The sequence below is a fragment of the Coregonus clupeaformis genome, chromosome 6 (genome assembly GCF_020615455.1).
Source record: "Coregonus clupeaformis isolate EN_2021a chromosome 6, ASM2061545v1, whole genome shotgun sequence".
Taxonomy (NCBI): Eukaryota; Metazoa; Chordata; class Actinopteri; order Salmoniformes; family Salmonidae; genus Coregonus; species Coregonus clupeaformis.
The window spans coordinates 2721864-2749833 of NC_059197.1; the positions used below are offsets into that span (position 1 = coordinate 2721864).

General features: G+C 43.4%; 1 protein-coding gene across 1 annotated transcript in view; it reads left to right on the top strand.

Annotated features, from left to right (window-relative positions):
- Positions 1-818: 818 nt before the first annotated feature.
- Positions 819-27970, top strand: part of LOC121567337 (serine/threonine-protein kinase SIK2) — a 62094-nt gene continuing 34942 nt past the window's right edge. The window contains exons 1-4 of the mRNA XM_041877305.2: positions 819-1258; positions 5652-5768; positions 7485-7548; positions 18903-19064. Of these exons, the coding sequence (XP_041733239.2) occupies positions 1121-1258; positions 5652-5768; positions 7485-7548; positions 18903-19064 (481 nt within the window). The 5' untranslated portion in view covers positions 819-1120. The remainder of the gene's footprint in view (positions 1259-5651; positions 5769-7484; positions 7549-18902; positions 19065-27970) is intronic.

Consider the following 27970-nt stretch of genomic DNA (forward strand, 5'->3'; position numbering starts at 1 on the left):
AAACAGTACTTACTTATGGTTTCCATATTGTTTGTTTGACCAGCAGGTGGTACTGTTTCATGTAATCTTTTAACTGTCTTTCCATTGGTCTCGAACTCCAGCAGCTTCACTCAAATTCTATGTTGATCGCTATATGTGCAATGGGTGTGTTAAAAAAGATGATAATAATTTGTTCATAATCTGTCATATTATATTATTATTCTCAAACCAATTGACACGGCATAATAACCTGTATCCAAAATGTACAAACCTGAATTGCAGAACACACACCATCCAGCATAATCCAAATTAATGTTTGCTGTTTCGTGCATAGCTGGGGAAACCTGGCAAGCATCTCACACTGTCCCATTCTCAAAATGTATGATTATTTTACTACAGCCTTAAAGGGCAAATGCAACCAACAAAAGTTATAATAAAATGTATTTGTGGTTGCATTACTTGCATGCATAATTTCCTTTGTGCATGAACATACATATGTTCCATAGTCAGAGCCCAGCTGCACACATAACTTTACATATCAAAACAACATGCATGCATGGAGTAATTTGCTAGCATAAATGTACATAAATAATGCACCAGTCCAGTCCCTGCACGTTGACTCAGAGTAACAAAAGCTTTATCTGTGCACCTGCAGGCCAAACTTTAAAGTCAACTATCCACTCAGGGCCGCGAGCAAACAGATTTCAGAATAGCAATGTTACCGGTTGACGTAAGAGGTGGGTCCAGTTACCTTGGAAATGAATTGGCACTGAAGCGTTGAACCGCTTCAGAGACCCGCCCCCTGTACAAATACCCCATGGCTCTGACGTCAATGTACGTCAACGAGAGAATATGATGCCTCCTGCAAGTCAACTCCTGTACTTTAGCTAATATAGATAGCTAGCTGAAATATTATAGCTCTATTGTATTGGAGAACGTGGCGTGACAGCCGTAAATGTCCTCTGTCGTCTCGTTGGTCTGAAGGGTCGTTAAGGTTCAAACTGTCTGGGCGACCGAGAATTGTACTTCGTCTATTTTGAATAGACACATTTTAGCGGGCGGTTTGTTTTCCCTTCCTTGTTATCTGTAGGCTCAAGTCGCGAACCCCTACCTCCTCACCCCAAACCACATTTAATACAGCATGGTCATGCCTGACAATCACCAAAAACCGATGGTCCGGGGTCCTGTCCGAGTGGGCTTCTACGATATCGAACGTACTCTGGGAAAGGGTAATTTCGCCGTTGTGAAGCTGGCTAGACATCGCATTACCAAGACCGAGGTAAGTGCTGAGCAAACTAGCTAGCTGGCTAGCATGTTAAGTAACAGTGAGCTACAGTAAGCGTGTGATTTTCTTGCAAAGGGCACTAACCTTGCCTTTTAACTGACAAGCTAGTTAACGTTACTTGCCCCCTGTATTGCAGCTGTGAGTTAGCCAGCTATCTAAATTTATATTTGCACATTTATTCTGTAGTTAACTCATTCTGTTCACATTTGACATTGACATATTTAGACTATTTCACACCTAGCTAGCTTGCTTTGTTGCAAACACAGTAGTCTCCTTTTTTTGCTAAGCTTTTGACCCACACATGAAGAAAGCTATAGACTAGTACCAGCTGATGTAACTTGTTAATCAAAACTGTCTGACTGTGGTTAACTAGTAAAATTGGGTGTCACCCAGTTTTAGATGTAGCTAACGTTAGCCTAACGGTGAAGCTGATTCATGTGTGTGTTTATTCCATGAGAGCCACATTATCCCATCACTTTGTAACCTCAATGTTGTGCAATACACTGCCTTTCTTTGACCATGGATCATTACATTGCTTCATTACTCTCACTAACAATTGTGTGCAGTTTGTATAACATTATGTATAATGTGGTCAACAAGCCACCCATAGACCAGGGTTTCCCAAACTCGGTCCTGGGGCCCCCCTTGCGTGCACGTTTTGGTTTTTGCCCTATTACTACAAAGCTGATTCAAATAACCAACTCATCATCAAGCTTTGATTATTTGAATTTGACTGGTGTAAACAACCACATAAATATCTAGGGCATGCAGCATGGCATTACTGCATTGATTACATAACCCAATAATAATGTGATTTTGTTGCCTCTTCTTGGGACAATCACTGTGGAGCTGCTGTGTACATACTCCATTCACAGACACTAATAGCCCTTGATCATGACTCTCAGTTCCATTACATTACACATAAGTCATTGGACGAAGGCGTCTTCTGTACAGGGGTGTTTTGTTGAGCCTCGACGCTTGCTCTAAACCTTAACACGCATCGCTTGCGGAGTGGTTTTGGAAACCTAAGGAACGTATCTTTCATATCAGCAATAAATAATTTTCAAGAAACAAAAGGTTAAATTACTACACACCTTTATAGGGTTCCCACACTTCCATATTACAGCGCTGGTTTACGGAAACAGAGGGAAGACAGGGTGGACTAGGGAGAGGCTATACAGACACGCCTGGTGCCCAAATTGTTGACGTATGTTGCGCAGTTGAGAGTCGAGTGGAGATGAATGGATTCGGTTTAGTCAGTCCTCCTGATGAGCCCTTCCCAGCTATTTAGTTTATGCTGTCTAGCTGGCAACAACCGCAGCATGGCGCTAGTTAAAACTTGTAAAAGAAAGTGATGTTTGTTTCGATGGGCGAAGGAGAAATAACTTGTAGCTAGGGCTGGCACAATTATCGTATAATCGTGTAACCGACAATTATGGACAATAACCGCGAACGAAACAATTTCTTGGCCATAATCGTCTTACTACTCTTTTCAGGAGAAGGGGGGATTCAACATTATATTTAGTATATATAGTTTACCCAATAACACTTATTCATTTTTACATGAAGTGGGTAAAGTTGTTAATAATTTTATAATCAGAATGGCACGGTCGGGAGGAGAAGCATCATTTCCAAAAGTTCCAAGCGGTCAAAACCATTCGTTTTGGAGACAGGGGTGTCACCAAAGCTGTTATTTATTCAGTAGGTATGTCGCAGCAAATCTTCTAAGATGCATTCAAAGCTAAAACACATTTTTCTACTAAAATGACAATTATGACAATAACCGTGGCCATTTGCATGACAATTAGGCCTAACCGGTACCCAAAATCCATAATCATCACAGCCCTACTTATAGAATTGGTCACCATCTGGATGTCACCGTGATATGCCAATTAGCTAACATAACGAGGTCGTATCGATGTGCTTCCCACTGTTTTTCTTCACCAGGCAACTGTATCACATGTCGCTGGTGGTAGCTAACGTGGCCAATTTGTTCCATCCCACTTGATTATATTTTGAGTAGGATAGCAGCCTTCCTTGAGAAATAACTTGTAATATTGGTAGTCACCGTGATACAGTCTACTGCTCAATGGGAGAGTTTGCGCTGCAAGCCGGCAACACAACATCACGGGGCACAGTGTGTCCTTAGTTCCTGCTTGCCGACTAATGCCGAGCACTGCTGTCCTGCAGGAAGGAGAGGGAAGTAGCTAGATAGTCTCTCTCGTCAGTCTTTTCTCTTAAAGCAAAACAGAGTTGGTCAAATAATGAAGGATCTAGAATAGGCCAATGCAATGTCATACCTTTAAAAAAGAAAGACAAATATGTGATACTTTTATAAATGGATTCTTTGAGGATGTGTATGGAGCCGAGTAGATCTTATAGTTTCTATAAAATTGCATTTGAAGTTTGGATTGAATCACACGACTGGAATCATCATCAATGTCCAGAACACAATGAGCTTTCTATTCCACTGCGATTACACAGGGGAACTAGTAATCATTGTGACTGAGCTAGTTTTTAACACAGATGGGTCATCTTTCTTCATTAGCTTTGAGCTCACAGAGCTCTCGAAGGTGCAACATAAAACATATTTTGTCACTGAAACTTGGAGTACTGTGCTGTTCCTCTGTTGAATGTAGCCTATGTATCTATTTAGCTAGTCAGTGGCACCGTTTCTCAGATAAGCAAGCGAGTCACACGGGTCAGTTCAAAGATCAACATAAGCCCGCCTACGTGTTGAAACGGTCGAGGAATAACATTATGTGACACCATCTGCCACAGATGAATACAAATTGATGACCATTACGGCATGTGACGTGAGTCATAAGCATGCAGAGACAGGACAGTACAGTACTTAGAATGACCCTCGCTGTATTTTATGTTGTGAGGCTGTTGAAGCCACTGAACATAGGTCTACTCTGCTGCTCTCCCTCTGACCTTCATGTTGTCCAGACCCTCCATATCCAAGGTGTGTCCCAAATGTCACCCTATTCCCTATGTAGTGCACTACTTTTGACCAGGGCCCATAGGTCTGCTCAAAAGTATTGCACTATGTTGGAAATGGTGTGCCATTTGGGATGAAATCCTAGCCTATCCATGTTGTGTGAAATCAATCTGTCAGTAGGATAACGATGGGAGAACTGGGGTGTATGAACCAAACGGAAGCGAACAGAAGCAAACGGCAAACGACCTACATTCATTTGTCCAATAGAAACTCTTGTTTTCGTTGCGAAACGTGTTCTGTTACAAAATGTCTTGCAACTGTTTGCTATGGTGTGCAATAATGATTACACCCCTATCCATCTCCTGTCGTTCCACTTTTTCATTGGTTTCTTTCATTACCTAGGACTGTTAGGTTAGTTCAGTAGTTACTCATATCGTCTTTGTGATCTTGCGATCAGTCGGACCTCAGTTCATGAATGTCCCCGACCTTACTTGACGACCTTGTAGTGGCTGGCAGTAGGCCTAATGCCTCCATCACACTGACAGTGTCATTGCCTTTTGGTGCAACAGAAGTACATTCATTTCCAATGGAACACTGCATTTGCCTTGCAGCATTGCGTTGCAGAGGCAGTTGCAGTGCGTTCTGTGACGCACATACGTTGGATATCTCGAACGTATGCATCAAATTGTAATCGTACACAGCTTGACAGAAATGGTTGCAGAAGGTGAATGTGTTGCACACGTATCCAGATGATGCTGTGCACCATTTTGCACAATTATGGTGTAGGTGTGATCGAGGTGTAAATGTCTAATATTTATAACGAAGAGCGAGAGGAGCGTTCGTGTAGTGCTGTGGATCTAATCAAGCATTTTATTGGGTAAGATTAGAGTGGAATGATTAAAGGCCTCCCCTCGCTCTTGTTTACTCCCAGAGCTTGGCTCGCAGACATTTGGATCTCTTCAAGTCCTGGTGATGAAATGCTGTTTATGAGAGCGAGACTTGGGATATTGCATGTTATCATGACATGGACACTGTTAATCAACTCTCGCAAGGATGAAGAAATTGCCTGTTTTCCAGCAGCTTCTGCTAGTGCTTGCCCCCCTTACCTCACACCCAGTGTGGATGACATAATATAAAAGCTGTTTATGATTTCCTCCAGCAAACAGTTTTTTTGTGTGCAAAAGAGAGCATTTGAGGAGGTTTTTTGTCTGTGCTTGCCTTGCAAGAACTGAGAGTGCTGTGGAATTATATTATGGAGAGATAGGCCTACTGCTTGCCACTTTTGCCTTGGACTTTCTTAGAATTCTCTGCCTCTGTCTAAGCGACACTTTAAAATGTAGGCCTACAAAAAAGTGTTTTTATTTTCCTTTACACCAAAAGACCTCAAGGGAATCCTTTGAAAGTTTTGTCCAGGGACTCATCACTGTATTCTGTGTTCCACAGGTTGCCATTAAAATCATTGACAAGAGCCAACTAGATGCTGTGAACCTGGAGAAGATCTACCGGGAGGTACAGATCATGAAAATGTTGGACCACCCGCACATCATCAAGTTGTACCAGGTAAGCCGCTCCTCTTAAAACACCAGTATACAAAATACATTCCCTTTTTATTTGATCCTCTGGGATTTGTATAAATTTGCAACGCCTACGGTCATTCAGGACATTTTCTAATGGGTGAGCAAACATCTCCAATCTATCTGGCCTTCACAGTCCTAGACCTTCATAGATATCAGAACTGACGTCTGACGGAGTTAATGACTAACCAACCAACCCTCTGCCTCTTCAAGCAACGTGTCAAGGTGCTTGATAAAATGTCACCCAAACTGCACTCTCGTGTTAATAGTGGGGGGGGGGAGCCATGTTCAGCTGCCAAGCTCTACCATCAGAGGAGGTCCTACTAGTCAACCCGAAAAGCCCACCACAGACTTCACTTTATTACATAAGACTTTAGATGACTTTGGTCGTTGGGAATGTGAATAGCAGTTCGTTATTATTACACAACCAAATGGCTCGGGTCCAGACGTTGCTGTGTAATAATGGTGTATCATTATTTCCAACAGCTCTTCCATTGAAATGGCTTGGGTCAATTAGTAATAAACAGAGGGCAGCAGGCTCGGCATCGGCTCTCTTCTCGCTCTCTCATCCCCAAACGACCAACTCCCCCCTTGTTCAGTTTGTCTTGGGGTCTTTGCTTCAAAGGATGCCCCCTCAGCGGACTCAGAGGCCCAAGTTTCCCACAGTCACACACACACAGCTCTTGCTTAGGCCACTTCACTGTTTCCAATAAACTCCTCATCCCCACCTTCATCAATATATGGCCTATTTGTCCCCATCAAGCATTCACAACAACACAGAGAAGTTGGAGGCTATAATGTTGTCCTTTGCATGGGATGACAATCCATGTAATTTCTCCACTCTGGCACAATTTGGATGATAAGTGCCATGTGGTCGGCATGTTATGGAAAGCACTGGGAAAAGTGACATTGATTATCCCTACAGGGTTTTTGTTAAAGTCATGGAGACAGGGGCATATTGGTCAGAAAGGGTGCAGAGGAACGGGTTAGTTTGCCCAGATGGGAATTTACATGAAATAACCACTTTGTGATATTTCTATGTGAGTGTATCTGATTCATTAATGCATCTATTTTCCTCTCTCTCAATTTAGCAATGTTCATCCCTTTGTTTTCTTTGGCTAATTCCATGTTATGTCCCAAATGGCACCATATTCCCTATGTAGTGCACTACTTCCCATAGGGCTCTGGTCAAAATAAGTGAACTTCATAGGGAATAGGGTGTCATTTAACTTCATAGGGAATAGGGTGTCATTTGGGACGTAACCCAGGATGTCCTCCCACACACACACACCGCTGGCACTATCAGTACCGTCTCTCTACAGGGAATAGAGGAGCCGTTCAACCATGGAACTGTTCCCATTCTCTCATGTGTTCCATATTTGTGTAATATTTAATTCCGAAAAAAGAAAGCATATTTTTTGTTGTTGTGAGCCTTTACTGTGTAATATTTGCAACCTTTACTCTGCTGATCAATGCAAGTTTGCATTCATCCATTTGTTATTTATGATCCTTTCATCAAGGCTGTTCTGCGGTTCTCAATAGGCCCACATCAGCCAGCCTAATACTGTTCCAGGAATCTATGCACAAGGATTATCAGATGAATTTACATCTTTAACAGCACCAAGGTCGTTGATGAGGTTGGTCTTAATCTGTTTTGCTGTGTGCTTATTGCTTACTCATCGTTTCCTTCCATCTTTCACAGGTAATGGAGACCAAGAACATGCTCTACTTGGTGACAGAGTATGCCAAAAACGGGGAGATTTTTGGTAAGTGACACAGACGTACCAAGTGAATTTTTACCCGACTGGAAACAATGTCAAACAATTTTAGCATAAAGCTCTTTTCTAATGTGTTGTCACCTCTCCTCTCCTGTTAGTTATATTGTGTGTAGCCTACTTGCATGCAGTAGCCTATACACTGAGTGTACAAAATATTATTAACACCTGCTCTTTCCATGACAGTCTGACCAGGTGAATCCAGTTGAAAGCTATGATCCCTTTTTGAATGCCGCTTTTTAAATCCACTTCAATCAGTGTAGATAAAGGGGAGGAGACCGGTTAAAGAAGGATTTATAAACCTTGAGACAATTGAAACATGGATTGTGTATGTGTGCCATTGAGGGTGAATTGGCGAGACAAATTATTTAAGTGCCTTTGAACGGGGTATGAAAGTGCAGTGGATCCCAAACTGTGGGGCGTGCCCGCAGGGGGGGCATGGGGGGGTCTTTTTTTTTTTAAGGAACTCAGTGCGGCTTTCAACTTACTCTTGAAAGTTGTAATAGTAGAATGCAGAAGGTGAAATTTCGAAATTGGATAGTGCATCATCAGTTTTCCTCTTGTCATGTCAGTCATTGCATACCTTAGAGAGCTATTTATAGCTTGCAAAAAATGTCCGGATCAACTAGCCCATGTCAGCTAATGTTTTTAATCTATGTTTTTTAGCCCATAGATTTTGTTGTAATGTTTTAGAACTCAAATATCACATGAATAGACATTAGACATGGCAAAATGTATAGAATTGCAAGAAAAGTAGCTTTAAAACTGCAAAATGTTCTCTGCAGCCCATGACAAAATGTACTTTAAACCTACAACATTTTCTCTCCGCCAACAAGAGGGGTGTGAACAGTTTGTGTCATGAACAGTGCTTGTACCCATAGAAATAAATGTGGTGTGCATGCAGTGGGGGTGTGGGATGTTCCCCAATGCTGGATGCGGAGCCTGAGTGAAAAAGTTTGGGAACCCCTGTGGTAGTGGGTTACAGGCGCACCGGTTTGTGTCAAGAACTGCAATGCTGCTGGGTTTTTCACGCTCAACAGTTTCCCGTGTGTATCAAGAATGGTCCATCACCCAAAGGACATCCAACCAACTTGACACAACTGTGGGAAGCATTGGAATCAACACTGGCCAGCATCCCTGTGGAACGCTTAAAGATGTGAAATGTGAATGCTATTTTACCCCATAGCACATGTTAGCAAAGTTATCTTTTGTACAGTACATTGACGTCACAGAGAGACCTTCTTCCTGAGCAAAACCATTTCCCAATGGTTATGTTAAGTGATTTGTATCGATGAGTTGTTTTGCGTGATGTTTGACAAATCATTGTACTGTAGGCAGTGCAGAGCTGTGTACAGTGTTCCTCCTGTTATGTGTGCTTGAGGTTGTGCACAAGGTGAGTGGGTTGGTTAACCTTTGCCCCATAAAAAGTGGAAGACGAACAATTGGTGGGATTCTACTACTGGACTGGAGCAGTTATTTATATGAAAACGCGAGAGGTAGCCTAGCTGTGAAGAATGAATAAGAGAGAGTGATCATGCCCTAGAAATAGGACTTATAGAACATAAGAGGTAATCTTGATGTACCATTGAGTTAGGAGGCGCATGTTCTGTCACTGACACGCCAGGCTCTCTGGTCTGCTCCAATGAGAACCAGTTTGCTGCCACCAGCCGTCTTGGTTATATAAGCTGCATTTTCTGGTTCTCTCATTTATTAATTTGTTTGTATAGAGGGAGAAAAAAGGAGTGCTTGCTTGACACATGAAGGATGACATTTCTTTACCCGTGAACAAAGTGAAGTGACGCAGGGCCCTCAGCAAAGTTGTCTGCCTTATCCATGCCCATTGCCAATGCACAGAGAGTGCAGTTGTTGTTGTTTTTTTGCTTGTCCGTGATAGAGCTGCAAACATGAGTGCAGGCAGATATTATTGCTGTAGAAGGCAGAAGTATAGTGGCTTCAGAAAGTATTCACACCTCTCTACTTTTTCCACATGTTGTTGTGTTACAAGGTGGGATTAAAATGGATTTGTCATTTTTTGTCAAGGATCTGAACAAAATACTCTAATGTCAAAGTGGAAGAAAATTATAACATTTGTACAAATATACACTACCGGTCAAAAGTTTTAGAACACTTACTCATTCAAGGGTTTTTCTTTATTTTCACAAATTTCTACATTGTAAAATAATAGTGAAGAAGTCAAAACTATGAAATAACACATGTGGAATGCAGTAACCAAGAAAGTGTTAAACAAATCAAAATATATTTTATATTTGAGATTCTTCAAATAGCCACCCTTTTCCTTGATGACAGCTTTGCGCACTCTTGGCATTCTCTCAACCAGCTTCAGCTGGAATGCTTTTCCAACAGTCTTGAAGGAGTTCCCACATATGCTGAGCACTTGTTGGCTGCTTTTCCTTCACTCTGCAGTCAGACTCATCCCAAACCATCTCAATTGGGTTGAGGTCGGGGGATTGTGGATATCAGGTCATCTGATGCAGCACTCCATCACTCTCCTTCTTAGCAAAATAGCCCTTACACAGCCTGGAAGCGTATTGGGTCATTGTCCTGTTGAAAAACAAATGATAGTCCCACTAAGCCCAAACCAGATGGTATGGTGTATCGCTGTAGAATTCTGTGGTAGCCATGCTGGTTAATTGTGCCTTGAATTCTAAATAAATCACAGACAGCGTCACCAGCAAAGCACCCCCACACCATAACACCTCCTCTTCCATGCTTTACAGTGGGAAATACACATGCGGAGATCATCCGTTCACCCACACCTCGTCTCTCAAAGACACGGCAGTTGGAACCAAAAATCTCAAATTTGGACCCCAGACCAAAGGACAGATTTCCACCGGTCTAATGTCCACTGCTTGTGTTTCTTGGCCCAAGCAGGTCTCTTCTTCTTATTGGTGTCCTTTAGTAGTGGTTTCTGTGCAGCAATTCAACCATGAAGACCTGATTCACACAGTCCCCTCTGAAGAGTTGATGTTGAGATGTGTCTGTTACTTGAACTCTGTGAAGCATTTATTTGGGCTGCAATTCCCCCCCAACCTTGTCACAACAACCGGTAGAGTGTGTGTGATATATATATATATATAATTAAACACTAATATATATCTTGATTACATAAGTATTCAACCCCCTGAATCAATACATGTTAGAATAACCTTTGGCAGCGATTTAAAGCTGTGAGTCTTTCTGGGTCTTGCCATAGATTTAATCCAATTTAAGTCAAAACTGTAACTAAGCCACTCAGGAACATTCAATGTCGTCTTGGTAAGCAACTCCAGTGTACTGTATATTTGGCCTTGTGATTTAGGTTTGTCCTGCTGATCGGTGAATCTACCAATAGGTGCCCTTCTTTGCGAGGCATTAGAAAACTTCCCTGGTCTTTGTGGTTGAATCTGTGTTTGAAATTCACTGCTCGACTAAGGGACCTTACAGATATTTGTATGCGTGGGGTACAGAGATTAGGTTGTCATTCAAAATTCATGTTAAACACTATTATTGCACACAGTGGGTCCATGCAACTTACTATGTGACTTGTTAAGCATATTTTTACTCTTGAACTTATTTAGGCTTGCCATAACAAAGGGGTTGAATACAGTTCAGCTTTTTATTTTTAATTAATTTGTAAAAATGTCTAAAAACATAATTCCACTTTGACATTATGGGGTATTGTGTGTAGGCCAGTGACACAATCTCAATGTAATACATTTTAAATTCAGGCTGTAACACAACAAAATGTAGAAAAAGTCAAGTGGTGTGAATACTTTCTGAAGGCACCGTCATGTGACAGGTATTTTTCTTGTTCAATTTTTTAATTGTTCTTACACATCTTAGAGCGTGTGCTTCTGTGATCTTGCCTAGTCAGAGTAATGCATGTTTACAGAGGGTTGGGAGTAGGGACATGTGGCAAGTGGTTGATGCCTTCTTTTGGATGGTCATCACGTGTGTGTGTGTGTGTGTGTGTGTGTGTGTGTGTGTGTGTGTGTGTGTGTGTGTGTATGTGTGTGTGTACACAATAGATCTAGGCTATAATAGCAGGAACATTTGCATATGAATGTTTGATGTTCAATTAAAGTAGTGTGTGTGTATGCACAAATCAGCAATACTGCACAAACTGTGTGTTTGACACTCTGCGTCTCCCCGTGCCTGGTTTATGCCAGGGCCAAGCTCAGACCTGACACTAGTGTTGATTCTAACAACAGCCATCTTGTTTTCACCACGACTGATAAAGAAGGGTGCAGAGTAGGGTCGAGTGAATGGGACAAAGACGACTGCATTGAGACCGGGCCACATCCCAAATGACACCCTATGGCCTTTTAGTGCACTTCTTTTGACCGGGGCCCATAGGGAAGCCCATAGGGTTCAGGTCAAAAGTAGTGCACTACATAGGGAATAGGGTGCCATTTAGGACTCTTTCCGGGGCTGTATTGGCTTCTGTGGCGCCTGGAGGATTTGTCTTGCAATCAGCCCACTACAAGCCCATTATGATAGAAATAGACTGGGCTTGATCGTTCACCAGTGCAGCGCTCCAACAGTACTACTGAATGGCGGACAGTACATTGGGTAACCTCATTTCAGAGAATCCTTAGATTGCTCCGCGGATCATGTCTAGGTATTACAGAACTATTTTGGCCCCACTTATTGTGCTGTAAGTCCTGATTGCACAATGTAATATGGTTATAGAATGCATTTCTATGCTCTCGCCATCAACATCATCACTGAGATTGTCAGACACCAGCAAGCAGCACAATAGCTGATGTAGGTAAACAGGATTATAATGTTCTGTTTTTCTTCCACTATAAACAGACATCCCATCCACTTAACATCAATCTAAAGATCCACCAAGCCCACCATGCTACATTTGTGCAACTTAGTAGCTGTCTGTCAAGTAGCGTCTGTTGTTTGTGGCTTTATGAAGCCACAGTTCTTTAGCCAATCACCAGAAAGCACTTTACACACCTATCCGTTATCACTGCTTAAAGTCCTTTTTATAAGCCTGCTGCTCTCGATCCGTGTCCATCCAGCTTTGTCCCAGACTGAGTGTCAGCTAGCTAGTTGTCTGGGAGGAGATCTAGTCTGTCCGTCCATGTCCATCCCATAGAATTAGAATTACTAGAACGGACGTTCCTATACAAGTCAATGACTTAAACAGTTCCAGTAGGTCTATTTCTACGATCCATCCATCCCAACCCTGTGGAGTTTGAGTCTGGCAGGGTGGTGGGCCAGACACAGTGAAAGCAGCCATGCCAACCTGTCTGCTGGCTCGTCAACCTCACCCACCCACCAAGCTGCAGGAGTGGATCAAACCTGAAGAAATTGGGTCAACCACAAATAATGAGGAGGAGCTGCAGAGGAGAGGGGGGAGAGAGCAAGGGGACATCAATTTGAATTTGGAAAGGGGGTGATAAAATGTAGGCCATGCATATTAAGAAGAAAACACTGCCGGAGAGTGGGTGGGTTTTATTGACTAGGCCTAACCACATCTTGTCTTCTTGAGAGAGTGCCACGGCGAGATTAATTTTGGCCGTCAACTTCTATTGTCCGCTGCAGTAGTTGGGTCTATAATATATGTTATTCTGTTACTCAGTAGGTATCGGGTGTTTTGTCTGAGCTGAAAAGGCTTGGCTGCACTGTTGACTCACCTAGCTGACACTAGTATCATCGCGTTGATGGCTGATTGACCTGGGGCATGCTAGGTAGTGTTGAATTGTGTAGCCTACGGGTACGTCTTTACTTCAGCACTAAGTTTCAGGAAAATAAGTTTGGAGCTGAGACGTTGCAGGAGGGATAGAGGGAGAGAGTCGTTATTTCCCATGTTAAGTGGGTAGGCTCCCCCTGGCTTGGCTGTCTGGATGCCGGCCAGTGGAGAAATTTACGGACGCCGTGTCCTGCTCTCGCTCGGCTTTCCAATCTCTTCAAAACCTGAGCAGCTGTTAAGAGATTACAAATCTCCCCAACAGAACTGGAACACGGTGCTCTTCTGAGCCTTTTCCTCATTGTTTTTAACACCCTGTCTTGGACCTGTGATTCATCATTCATCCCCCCCTCTCTCCCTCTTTCTCCCAGAATGCAACACTTCTTTGACTGAGTACACCTGACTGTGCTGCCATGTTGTCGGTCATCCTCCTTGCCCCTTCTGACGTTGAAGCGGTGCATTACTCATCCATCCACTGGTGTGACGGTAGCTGCTGTGACGAGCATACTTTTTTGTGTCATTAGCCCTTAGTGGAAGCACTCTGGAGCGCAGCAGACGCTGTTGCTAGTGTGTGAAAGGAACGGCTTAGGCTAACAGTAAAGCTAAAGGTCTGTTTTGCCAGGGCTAGTTTGCCTTCCGGCAGTGCCTAGAAAGTATACATTTTATAAAGATGAATGAAAATTAAACACTAATATTCCTTGATTAGATCAGTATTCACCCCTCTGAGTCAATACATGTTAGAAACGCCTTTGGCAGTGATCACAGCTGTGAGTCTTCTTGGGTAAGTATCATAAGAGCTTTGCACATCTGTATTGTGCAATATTTGCCATTTATTATTTTAAAAATTCTTCATGCTCTGTCAAGGTGTTGAGGGTCATGGCTATTTTCAAGTGTAGATTTGGCTTTGTGTTGTAGGTTATTATCCTGCTGAAATGTGAATTTCTCTCCCAGTGTCTGGTGTAAAGCAGACTGAAGCAGGTTTTCCTCTAGGATCTTGCCTGCTTAGCTCCATCCCGTTTATTTTCATCCTGAAAAACTCCCCAGTCTTTGCCGATGTCCAGCATACCCATACCATGATGCAGCCAACAACATGCTTGAAAATAAGGGGGCTGAGTGTTGTGTTGGATTTGCGCCAAACATAAGGCTTGGCGTTTAGGCCTAAAAGTGTATTCATTTCCGGTGTTTTTTTTGCAGTATTATTTTAGTACATTGTTGCATACATATGCATGTTTTGGAATATTTGTATTCTGTATATTTGTATTCTTCTTTTCATTCTGTCATTTAGGTCATTATGGTGGAGTCACTTCAATGTTGTTGATCCATCCTCTGTTTTCTCCCATCACAGCCATTGAACTCTGTAGCGGTTTTAAAATCATCAATTGCCTCATGGTTACATCCCTAAGCAGTTTCCTTCCTGTCCTGCAGCTCTGTTCAGAAGGACGACATCATCTTTGATGTGTCTCTGTGGTTTAATACATCATCCACAGCATAATGATTAACTTGACCATGCTTAAAGAGATATTCAATGTCTGATTTGTTATTGTTACCCATCTACTAATCACTGCCCTTCTTTATGAGGCTTTCGAAAAAGCTCTCTGGTCTTTGTTGTTGAATCTGTGCTTGAAATTCAATACTTAACTGAGGGACATTACAGCTGTTGTATGTATGGGGGACAGAGGAAGGAGTAGTCATTCAAAAATCATGTCAACCCCTATATTGTATTTCTCTTAATATCTATTTCAATGCAATACAAATAGTATCTAGCACAGTGAACAACACTTATATTGTCCAATGTCATAGTGTCAGCTAATTCCAGCCAAACGGGTATCCAGGATCCAAAGTCCACAGACTTCCTCTAGCGAGGGATTGGTTAGGTACTATAGTGCAAGAGGCCGCTGTAGGTTTACTACTCAGTGTACGCGGAGAGGTTTATGACATAGCTGTGTTGTAGCTGCAGCAGCCGTAGCCCACCCACCCACCCAATCTCTGTATTCAGAGCACCTCGCCACATTCCCATGCCAAGTGCGTTTTTTGATTAGCGACAAGTTACAAAGAGAAGCCTCAGTCAAGAGGGGTAACAATATGGAATGTGGCACCCTCTCTAATCAGTGTCATGTTTTTCTCATTCCCTCTGAAGTGAACCATTCATCAGAAGTACTGTACTGTCTGTCTATAATGTCACAGATTCCTGGAACGTTAGCTGTATGCATTACCATTTGCATAATGAATTATAATTCAGCTTGATGGATTTAATGCTTGCTATTGCCCTTAGGAATAGCCTAACGTTGCAGTTGCTCCATTTTTCTTTTTTATCCAGCCCTCTCTCGTGTGAGCACAGGATGGTTGACGGTGTTGAGAGAACTCGAACTCTGGTTGGTCACCTGAAACATTATATATTGTTGAAATGTCTTGAACGTAATTTTGCCCTTGTACTATAGAGGGATATGAGTGCCCATTGCTGTCTCTCTCCCTCCATGCGATGTGAGGGTGTGAAATACAGAGCTGCATGCCTGGCTGCCTGCTGGTTGGAGGTGTGAAGAGGCCGCCATGACACGAGTTCCCCAGAGGCTGTTGATGAGGCTAGATGGGAAATGATGAATTAGGAATTATTAATTCTCTCCCCCATTATATCTGTTCATGGGCCTGCAGGATTAGAAGGTTGTAATTGGCGGGAGGAAGTCGTAATGAGTTTCATGTGATTTGGCATTTGCGGATGGTTACGATTCAAATCTAATTTGATTTGTCACATGCCCCGAATACAACAGGTGTAGACCTTACCGTGAAATGCTTACTTACAAGTCCTTAATCAACAATGCAGAATGTTTTTTAAAGTAAGTAAGAAAAATGTGCTAAATAAACTCATACCGTCATGGCTGCCTACTTTGTTGAAGCACCTTTGGCAGCGATTACAGCCGCGTGTCCTCTTGGTTATGACGCTACAAGCTTGGCACACCTGTATTTGGGGAGTTTCTCCCATTCTTCTCTGCAGATCCTCTCAAGCTCTGTCAGGTTGGATGGGGAGCGTTGCTGCACAGCTATTTTCAGGTCTCTCCAGAGATGTTCGATCGGGTTCAAGTCCGGGCTCTGGCTGGGACACTCAAGGACATTCAGAGACTTGTCCCGAAGCCACTCCTGCGTTGTATTGGCTGTGTGCTTAGGGTCGTTGTCCTGTTGGAAGGTGAACCTTCGCTCCAGTCTGAGGTCCTGAGCGCTCTGGAGCAGGTTTTCATCAAGGATCTCTTTGTACTTTGCTCCGTTGATCTTTCCCTCGATCCTGACTAGTCTCTTAGTCCCTGCCGCTGAAAGACATCCCCACAGCATGGTGCTGCCACCACCATGATTCACCGTAGGGATGGTGCCAGGTTTCCTCTAGACGTGACGCTTGGCATTCAGGCCAAAGAGTTCAATCTTGGTTTCATCAGACAAGAGAATCTTGTTTCTCACGGTCTGAGAGTCCTTTAGGTGCCTCTTGGCAAACTCTAAGTGAGCTGTCATGTGCCTTTTACTGAGGAGTGGCTTCCATCTGGCCACTCTACCATAAAGGCCTGATTTGGTGGAGTGCTGCAGAGATGGTTGGCGTTATGGAAGGTTCTCCCATCTCCACAGGGTAACTATAGAGCTCTGTCAGGCCTTTCTGACCAAGGCCCTTCTCCCCCGATTGCTCAGTTTGGCCGGGCAGCCAGCTCTAGGAAGGGTCTTGGTGGTTCCAATGTTCTTCCATTTAAGAATGATGGAGGCCACTGTGTTCTTGGGGACCTTCAATGCTGCAGACATTTCCTTCGACCTCATGGCTTGCTTTTTGCTCTGACATGCACTGTCAACTGTGGGACCTTATATATAGACAGGTGTGTGCCTTTCCAATCAATTGAATTTAGCACAGGTGGACTCCAATCCAGAGTTAGAAACATCTCAAGGATGATCAATGGAAACAGGAGCTCAATTTCAAGTCTCATAGCAAAGGGTCTGAATTCTAATGTAAATAAGGTATTTTATATATATAACTTTGCAAAAATGTCTAAAAACCTGTTTTTCCCTGTGTTATTATGCGGTATTGTGTGGAGGTTAATGAAAAAAATATATATTTAATCCATTTTAGAATAAGGCTGTAACGTAACAAAATGTGGAAAAAGTCAAGGGGTCGGAATACTTTCCGAATGCGCTGTAGGTAGGGGTGAAGTGACTATGCATAGATAATAAACAGAGTAGCAGCAGCGTGTGTGTTGGAGTGTGTGTGTGTGTGTGTGTGTGTGGTTAGAGTCCAGTGAATGTACATCAAGCCTGTGCAAGAGTCATTGAAAAAAAATCAAAATAAATAAGGGGATCAATGCAAATAGTCAGGTTAGCCATTTGAATAACTGTTCAGCAGTCGTATGGCTTGGGGGTAGAAGCTGTTAAGGAGCATTTTGGTCCCAGACATTGCGCTCCAGTACCACTTGGATAGGGAATTCAGTGTGTATTATACAGGGATGTTGTGAGAGTTTGGGCGAAGTGTTTGCTGTTGGAGTATTTTTGGAGTTGCTGTGTGTGTGAAGACTGTCAGCATTGCTGAATACTGAAATATCAACAGAATCGAGCCATAATGGGTCCATGATCTTTGGAGATGGATGAGGGAGGTTTCTTTTACATGTAGACTATTCTAGTTGTGTTTCACTTTTAAAGTCAACCAAAACAAGATGTTCCATGCCCAAAATAGATTCCAAATGTTTGCATTTGTCTCAGGAAAAGGGTCCTCCCGTTTGTCTCTCAGAGAGGCAGCGAAGGGGTCAGAACAGAAGAGCGTGATACAGCTCTTTGCACGACATTGCAGCAGCCAGGGATATTGGAGTTAGGTCATCGTGACTCTTTCTCACTCGCTCCTTCCCTCCGTCCCCCTCCTTATGTGCTCATGCACAAACAGCAGGCCAGTTCTGAGTAACCCTCCTTCTATCTCTTCCTTGAGTTAGCTGATGAAGAAATAAATAGGCCAAGGTCTTCATTTTCAATGTGTTCTGTTTTCTGTGTATTACAGTAGGCTAAGGCTATAATGTCTTTGTCACTGCCCAGCCCTGCCAGCTCACCCTCAGCCCTCCAGCTGTATGCTGAGGGGAGCTAGTCGAGCCCTGTATGCGTTAGTTGGGCCTGTTGGGGTCTGTGAGCTTGGCTGGCCAGGGGCCGAGGGCCGACCCAGCACTCCTGGGTGTGGTGACTGACCACATGATTACGTCCGTGTGGGGGGGGGGTTTACTCTGCTGCCCCGATCCGACCACAGAATCACAGGCCAGGCTCCTTATTGTGGCTCATCGCTGTCCTGTCCTCTGTCGGCTGGCTGGCTGGCTGGGGGAAGGGTGGATACTGTAAGAGTAGTTGAGAGCTGAGGTGTTCCATGCCACTATGTGATTGTACTCTACAACCTTGGATATGGCTAACCAAACCCAAATGGAATTGTACTAGCCTATTACTGTTCAGGCATGAGCAGAGTGGGGATTCCATTAGTCACACAAATGGATTTGGTCTAATATGTGTAGTCTAGCAAGCATTAGCTAGGAAGAAGACTTGGAGCACACATAGGCCTACAGTACATGTTTGAGGCCTATGCATCCTAGCCACCCCTGATTTGAATGTAAGCCGAACGTATATGACTCTAACCCTCTCCCCTCTCTAGACTACCTGGCCAAACACGGGCGACTGAGCGAGCTGGAAGCGCGGCGCAAGTTCTGGCAGATCCTATCAGCGGTGGAGTACTGCCACAACCGTAACATAGTCCACCGAGACCTGAAGGCCGAGAACCTGCTGCTGGACGGACACATGAACATCAAGATAGCAGGTAGGTGGTCGGTGCAGTGAAGCCAGAATTGTTGTGTTTTTTTCTGATCCAATAACCTGTCATGAGAGACCAGAGTTTTTTTCTGGTCAGGTCACATGGTCAAGAAAAACTCCTTGACTTTCTCATCGCTAGGGTTCCAAAATTCCCAGGTTTTCCAAAAATCCTGGTTGGAGTCCTGGCAATTCTTGGAAGGTTACCTGAATTTTGCAACCCTACTCTGTGTTTCAGGACTCTGTGTTTCAGGGCAACCTAATAAGAAGGATCTTGGAATGGCCAGTGGGATGGACTGTATGAGTAGACCTTGTGTAGAGAAAGAGTCATGTTCACAAAGTCTTTTATATTGCAGTAAGAACAACTCCACAACTTGTTTTGATCAGAACATTGCTTTTGGATTACATGGCCAAGAGCAATGACCTCAGCGACGGTTCACTTCTGAAATGTCTAACGACCAGAGCAGGCCATTTGCACTGTGTTGAGAGGTGACCAAAGCCCCCTAGCTAGATGAGGGAAGCAGGAGCTGAAGCTAGGTCGTACTGCACAGAGCCCCGGGCTGTTGTTGCATTATCAGGAAGATGGCATTTTGAGCGGGCTGGTGAAATGTCATCGACCGTTTGCGAGAGGGCTGGATAAGAAGGCGTGTTCTGAGATGTTTGTCAGACACGATGTGCGCATGCCCACAGAGTCCTTGCGTTCCTGCTCCAGGGGTGTTAGATCTAGGCTAGTCCGGACAGTGACTGATGGAGAGAGAGACTTGGCTAGGGCTCCCTAAGAAGCCTTTCTTCCCGTGTTCATTAGGGCACGCAAACTGAAAATGAAAATGAGACCTGGTAGTCCCTCCTCGGTTTTAGTCTGTTTTGTTCTGTTTGATGGCTAATGAACACGACCCGGTTTGTCTCTCTCTGGATGTAAGAGAAGGTTGTTGTTATTACCAAAGTCGTTATCGCCACCACAATGACTCGGATCCAATTGTTGGAAAAGGTACACTTATTTGGGGAAATGGACCAGTGAAAACAACATTAACCTAGGATTACAAATACATCAGGCAGGCACACAAGGACATTGATACATCCTGTGCTTTGCTTGTCTTAGATGAGGACAACGTTTATTGTCATTTTGTTCTAGTCGCTCTGGACTAAAAAGAGACTCACTGCACGGAGAAACAAATAAATCTTCCCCCGGTGATATTTAACCCCTTGTTTTACCTCACCGAAGGACATTGTGGTTTCATTCTCAAATAAGAGGATGCACTACCACACTAGTCCCCCCTTTTTAAAGGTCTCCTTTTGTATACCCAGAACTGCCCGGTCGGTCAGTCTCTCAGAAGCGCCGTAGTGCTGTCGTCGTTCATGGTCAGTCAAGGAAAGGTCATTCAATTTATGTTTCCACTTCAAAGAGCTTGTCTCTCTGCGCGCGCGCACGCTCAGCCAGGCCAATACAGCACGTTCTGAGAAGCGGCCAGATCATGCACTTATCAGGAAGCCTCTTAATTCCACTCGGGGCCGCCGTTGGCGTCAAATGAACTGCTTTGAAAACACTTGCCATATGTGATCGTGGATTGCCGCAGCAAACAACATTTGATCACAGTGGTACACTGCTTGCCACCACCCCCCTCTTCACCCATACTATTACACTATGTCTTGTTTTATTGTTCATGGACCAAGCTGAAAGGCCACCCTCTACACAGAATAACATGTTCAAGGTGCCGGTGTGATATCATCATTCAGCCACCCTCAGACAGGGTGATACTCACCCACACACACTGTCCCCCGGCTGTATGAATGACCATAGTAAGCTGAGCTGTCTATGCACTTGTATGAACTTGCACAAGGACTCATCGCATTATCCCTCATTATAAACAAACAACCACTGTTGGCTACTAGCTAGCGTTGAGCCCTCCCCTGTGTGAGTAGACACGTTAGGCTAATATTTGGAACAGGAAGTATTCTAGATAGTGTCTTCATCCCAAATGACACTTTATTCTTAATGTAATGCACTACTTTAAACCAGAGCGCTGCTCAAAAGTAGTGCACTTAATAGGGAATAGGGATCCATTTGGGACACAGACAGAGTGATCGGTGCTCGGCGCGGCGTTGCGCAGCCCACCCTCCCCACATAGCGAGTCCCTGGGCTGTTGGGAGCATTGACGTCAGCCAGCCGCGCTGCTCAGTATGCAGCCCGCAAAGTGGGTCAGCTCCTCTGATAAGCCCTCACTCCTTCCTTACTCTGCCTTAATGTGCCTTGCCGTGGCTCTCACAGTCATTTAATTATCTCGGCTAGTCTATCTACAACTCCCTTTGTCTCGGGGTGATACAGGTCCACTACCTTTAGATCCCCCATCTTAGATATAGGCATAAAAGGTATAGGATTGACCGCTTCTTTTGTCTCTAGTTCAAATGTAGCCTAAAGCCTAGGCTAAATCTAGACGTACGTATACCGTGCCTTCACTTCTTTTAACATTTCACATTTTTACCCTGTTGCAAGCATCACTCTGAGCTTGTTGCATTTGCCAGAGCTAGCCAGTTTTTCAGGTGAGGTATAAAAAAGAAAGGGAAAAAAACATGTTTCAGATTACTATCATTCGGTAAATCCAGATTCACAGTATTACTAGAATAGAATCCAGACGTGCATGGGATTGGATTAATGTTCATTTTAGATGGTGGTTATGAAACCTTGTTTTTAGCTAGGCTGGTCAATGGCAATGCTGCGCTGCTGCTGTTAAGTGTGTGCTGTGCAGTCTGTGGTACACATCACACAGGGTTTTCGTTAGCTGAAAATTGCAGGCTTTTGTCTCCCCAAAAATGAAAAGCCGATAAATCTGTTGCCGGCTAAAATGACCGAAACCCCACCAACAATTCCAATAGTAAAATAATGCTGTTTATTCATTGATGGAAGTACCAGTCGATGTAAATACATTTGACCGTCATGCTTATCGGTCTATAGGTTAATTTGCATAATTTAGTGGAATTACATTTTCGTTAGTCATAATGTAGGCCTATCTTATTTATCCAACACAACTATCAGACGCACACAGCATACAGAGGCTATTTTGAGCGGGATTTTTCCTGCAGCTCCGAGCTGTTAAAAACAGTTTTGGTGCACGATTAAAATGAGCTACTATTTTTATTTCTCAAGTGTTCATTGAAGCACGCCTCCCATTCACCATTCAAGTGCAGGCAACAGCCTGTCAGCGTGTCACCCACCACTTTACAATGTGAGCTGGAGGCAGTATGCAGTTAAAAAACACTTAATTGTTTGAATCCTGAATGTTTCATTTCATATTATGAGGCATGTCTTACCTTGCTTCAAAGTAGCCTAGCCAAAATCCGACCATGGACGTGGAGGCAATTATTTTATAAAGACTTCATAGGCGGTGCATGAGTTTCATGTTTGGGGAAGCTTACTATTTATCCTACCATTTCTACCGTTCTACGTGCCAGTTATGATTTTCATATGTGCATTTTCGTGGAACAGTTTCATTTCAATAATAATGTATTTTCAAATGGCTTACTGTGAGGAACTATAGTTTTAATATATTATCATTCGCAACGGATATTTAAAAAACACTTTCCTACATTTCCAAGCAGCAGGCCAGGTACTTCGATGCGTGCTCAGGCTCCCTAAACAGAGACCAGACACATGCTCATTGCTCACATGGCACACTCCAAACAAAAGATAATAAAAAATTGACAGATCTCGTAAATGATGGTTATGAAATAAACCAAAACTTGTTTCTCACAACTGTAGCAGATTTTGAACTCTGCAAACAATGTTTCCACTCCGAGAATGAGAACAGTAAATGACTGTAATTAATATATGCATTAACAGAAATGTATGTAACCAAATGACTGGTATTAACGGGTCTCCCGAGTGGCGCCGAGTGGCGCAGTGGTAGCTGTGCTACTAGAGATCCTGGTTCGAATCCAGGCTCTGTCGTAGCCGGCCGCGACCGGGAGACACATGGGGCGCCGCACAATTGGCCCAGCGTCGTCCAGGGTAGGGGAGGGAATGGCCGGCAGGGATGTAGCTCAGTTGGTGGAGCGTGGCGTTTGCAACGCCAGGGTTGTGGGTTCGATTACCACGGGGGGCCAGTATGAAAAAAAAATATATATATATATATATATATATATATTAAAAAAGAAAAAAAAAATTATATATATATATATATTATAATAATAATGTATGCACTCACTAACTGTAAGTCGCTCTGTATAAGAGCGTCTGCTAAATGACAAAAAAATTAAAAATAATAATACAGTACCAGTCAAAAGTTTGGACACACCTACTCATTCAAGGGTTTTTCTTTATTTTTACTATTTTCTACATTGTAGAATAATAGTGAAGACATAAACTGAAATGGCACATATGGAATCATGTAGCCAAAATAGTGTAAAACAAATCAAGATATATTTAATATTTGAAATTCTTCAAAGTACCCACCCTTTGCCTTGATGACAGCTTTGCACACTCTTGGCATTCTCTCAACCAGCTTCATGAGTTAGCCACCTGGAATGGATTTCAATTAACAGGTGTGCCTTGAGCCAATCAGTTCTGTTGTGACAAGGTAGGGTATGTATACAGAAGATAGCCCTATTTGGTAAAAGACCAAGTCCATATTATGGCAAGAACAGCTCAAATAAGCAAAGAGAAACGACAGTCCATCATTACTTTAAGACATGAAGGAACTTTGAACATTTCAAGAACTTTGAAACAAGTGCAGTCGCAAAAACCATCAAGCGCTATGATGAAACTGGCTCTCATGAGGACTGCCACAGGAAAGGAAGACCCAGAATTACCTCTGCTGCAGTGGATATGTTCATTAGAGTTAACTGCACCTCAGATTGCAACCCAAATAAATGTTTCACAGAGTTCAAGTAACAGACACATCTCAACATCAACTGTTCAGAGGAGACTGTGTTAATCATGCCTTCATGGTCGAATTGCTGCAAAGAAACCACTACTAAAGCATACCAATAAGAAGAGACTTGCTTGGGCCAAGAAACACGAGCAATGGACATTAGACCGGTGGAAATCTGTCCTTTGGTCTGATGAGTCCAAATTTGAGATTTTGGGTTCCAACCGCTGTGTCTTTGTGAGACGCAGAGTAGGTGAACGGATGATCTCCGCATGTGTGGTTCCCACCATGAAGCATGAAGGAGGAGGTGCGATGGTGTGGGGGTGCTTTGCTGGTGACACTGTCAGTGATTTATTTAGAGTTCAAGGCAAACTTAACCAGCATGGCTACCACAGCATTCTGCAGCGATACTCCATCCCATCTGGTTTGGGCTTAGTGGGACTATCATTTGTTTCTCAACATGACAATGACCCAAAACACACCTCCAGGCTGTGTAAGGGCTATTTGACCAAGAAGGAGAGTGATTTGAGTGCTGCATCAGATGACCTGTACTTCACAATCCCCCGACCTCAACCCAATTGAGATGGTTTGGGATGAGTTGGACCGCAGAGTGAAGGAAAAGCTGCCAACAAGTGCTCAGCATATGTGGGAACTCTTTCAAGACTGTTGGAAAAGCATTCCAGGTGACTACCTCATGAAGCTGGTTAAGATAATGCCAAGAGTGTGCAAAGCTGTCATCAAGGCAAAGGGTGGCTACTTTGAAGAATCTCATATAAAATATATTTTGATTTGTTTAACACTGTTTTGGTTACTACGTGATTCCATATGTGTTATTTCATAGTTTTGATGTCTTCACTATTATTCTACAATGTAGAAAATAGTAAAAATAAAGAAAAACCCTTGAATGAGTAGGTGTGTCCAAACTTTGGACTGGTACTGTATTTAATGGGGAATTTATTAAAAAGGGCAAACAAGGGGGCGCTGTTGGAAGCCAAGGATGTAGCACGCGTCTCCCTATCGCTCCTGAGTTAGTGACCAAATTTATATATTTAACTTTGCAAAATTGCATACATTTCTGTTTGCCCAGGCGTCTGAAGAGACCCATAAACAACTCAGTTCAAGTTTAATAAATTCAAATTCGTAATGACATCAACCCGGCCAAAAACAGAGTCTGCAAGAGCAGGCCGCAACAAGCCTGCAACTTCTCCCGACTCACCCCCGCCACCGAACGCTGCCAATGCCGGCCCCACGGAAACACTGACTGTGGAGATGCTGCAATCCGTGATAGGCACCCTAAAACCGACATTTTCGGAAAAAATGACTGTCTCTCTACCAATCTCAGGTCAGAGATATCAACGATCAAAGACGAGCTTAAAAAATCTATCGAGAGTATACAGAATAAGCTCGACGCACATGGGGTGACTTTATCGGATTTGGAGCGAGGTGCTACAGACCACAGCACTCGCATTAGCGAGCTAGAGGCTAACGTCGGCTCATTGACAACTAGGGTGGCATTCCTCGATAATAGATGCGAAGATATGGAAAGTAGAATGCGGAGGAACAACATTCGTCTACTGGGAATACCGGAGGGAGTGGAGGGCCCAAGGCCCACGGAGTACATGGCCCAGCTACTTCAGGAGCTACTCGGGCTAGAGGAGAAGCCATTGCTAGACCGGGCTCACCGCACTCTGCGTAGCCGACCCAGGGATGGAGAACCCCACGACCATTTGTCATCAGGGTGCATTTCTTTCACGTCCGCAACGACATACTGAGAAGATCGGGAGAAGCATCCCCTCTTCTACATAAGGGTAAAAGAGTCTCGATATTTGCGGACTACACAACAGCTGTGGCTAAGAGGCGGGCTAGCTTTGGAGCTGTGAAACGCCAACTACACGCCTGCCCGGGCGTGAAGTTCGGCCTCATCTACCCTGCGGTTTTGAGACTGACTTTACCGGACGGCTCCATGCACAGATTCGAGGACCCGGCTATAGCGGCAGATTTCATCAACAAGAACGTGAAAGCGGCTGTTGTACCGCATGGTGTGTAACAAATGGTTGGCTGGCTGGTCTTCCTAGCAGGCTAGTTAGCAGGCCGAATGGGTGACTAACGAAGCCATCTTTGCTGGGTTCATCGACATATGAATGTCATTCTCTTTTTTATCTCTTTATTTCCAGCCCAGGTTTGCCGCCTCTAATGCCAATATCTGGGGGTCTGCATGGCTGTTTCAGTTTGTTCATTTACCATCTGCGTCGAGGTTAAACCTCTCTTAATCGAGGATAATTTTCCTTAAACTCTGTTGGGGACCATTCTATCCATGTTTGGCTTACTCTAGTTAAATGGTCACTAATCTTAGGTAGCACAGAGTAAGAGTTATCATGCTTAGCTCTAAACTTTCTTTGTATTTAGGGTTTTGCTTGCATCTCATTTGGGGAGATGCTTCGGCAAGGGCGGGTGTGAGGGAAGGGTTTGTTCACTCTCTATTTGTATATAGTTTGTATATGTTTTTTGTGCCTCTTCGCTTGTTTTTGTTTTTTACATTTGCGCTTTTAGGTTCAACTAAGATCTTCAGTTTACATTGTACCTTGTCCTTTACACATCCTCTCTCTCTCTTAAGATATGACTCAGCCTAGTGTAGCCCATACTGCTGGAGGGAATGGCTTTAATTTTCTTACTTGGAACTGCAGGGGCATAAATAACCCAGTTAAACGTAGTAAGGTGCTACACCATCTTCATCATTTGAAAGCTCACATCATCTTTCTTCAAGAAACTCATCTGAAGGTATCACAACACTCAAGTCTTAGGTGCAGATGGGTGGGTCAGGTGTTCCATTCCTCATTTCAGAGTAAGGCGAGAGGGGTGGCTATTTTACTTCACAGATCGGTACCTTTTACATGTTCTAAGGTGATCGCAGATCCCCATGGTAGATATATAATTGTCAGTGGTAGGCTGCTCAATACAAAGGTTCTTCTTGTTAATATCTATGCTCCTAACTGGGACAATGGTGATTTTTTCAAATCGGTTTTCTCTACACTCCCAGATATGTCCACCCATATGTTGATTTTAGGAGGTGACTTTAACTGTTGGTTAGACCCACAATTGGATCGATCCTCCACTAAACCTACCACCTTATCAACCTCAGCTAGAGTTGTTCGAACCTTTGTCTGAATTCGCAATCTCAGATCCTTGGAGAATGGCTAATCCAGCTGGGAAAGCATACTCTTTTTTCTCATCGGTTCACCACACTTTTACGCGCATAGACTACTTCCTTGTTGATGACCGGCTCCTCCACTCCATATCTTCATGTTCATATAACCCAATTGTTGTATCTGACCACGCCCCTGTTACTATGGAAGTAGCTTTTCAAAATGTAGACAATCAGCGACCGCCTTGGCGACTAAAAACTCAACTGCTCAGTAATGAACACTTTGTCAATTTTGTTTTGAGTCAAATCGACTTTTTCATGATTACAAATAGAACCCCAAACATCTCTGCGTCTACTCTCTGGGAAACTTTGAAAGCTTATATCAGAGGTGAAATTATCTCCTACACCGCACATGAGAACAAATTGAAAAGGAATAGGTTATCTATGTTAACACGCTGTATTGCCCAATTAGATGACATTTATGCCGCTTTCACCATCCCCCGGATATTTATAAGGAACGTTTAACTCTGCAAGCAGAATTTGACACACTATTAACAGACCAGGTTACTGAAATGCTTGTCAAATCTAGGAGCACTTACTATGAACAAGGAGATAAAGCCAGTAAATTATTAGCTCACAAGTTACGTCAACTATCATCATCATCTCAGATCACAAAAATTCGTACATCATCTGGGATATCATTAGATCCTGGGGGGATCAATGAGGAGTTCAAGAGATTTTACCAGTCTCTATATACCTCTGAAAGTAAAGCGGATACACTGGAATTGGATGATTTCTTCCACTCACTTTCTGTGCCTTCGGTCGGCCGGGGATTTGGTTAAAAAATTAGAGCAGCCGATCACTGTTGAAGAACTGTCTAACGCTGTCAAATCCCTTCAATCTGGGAGAAGC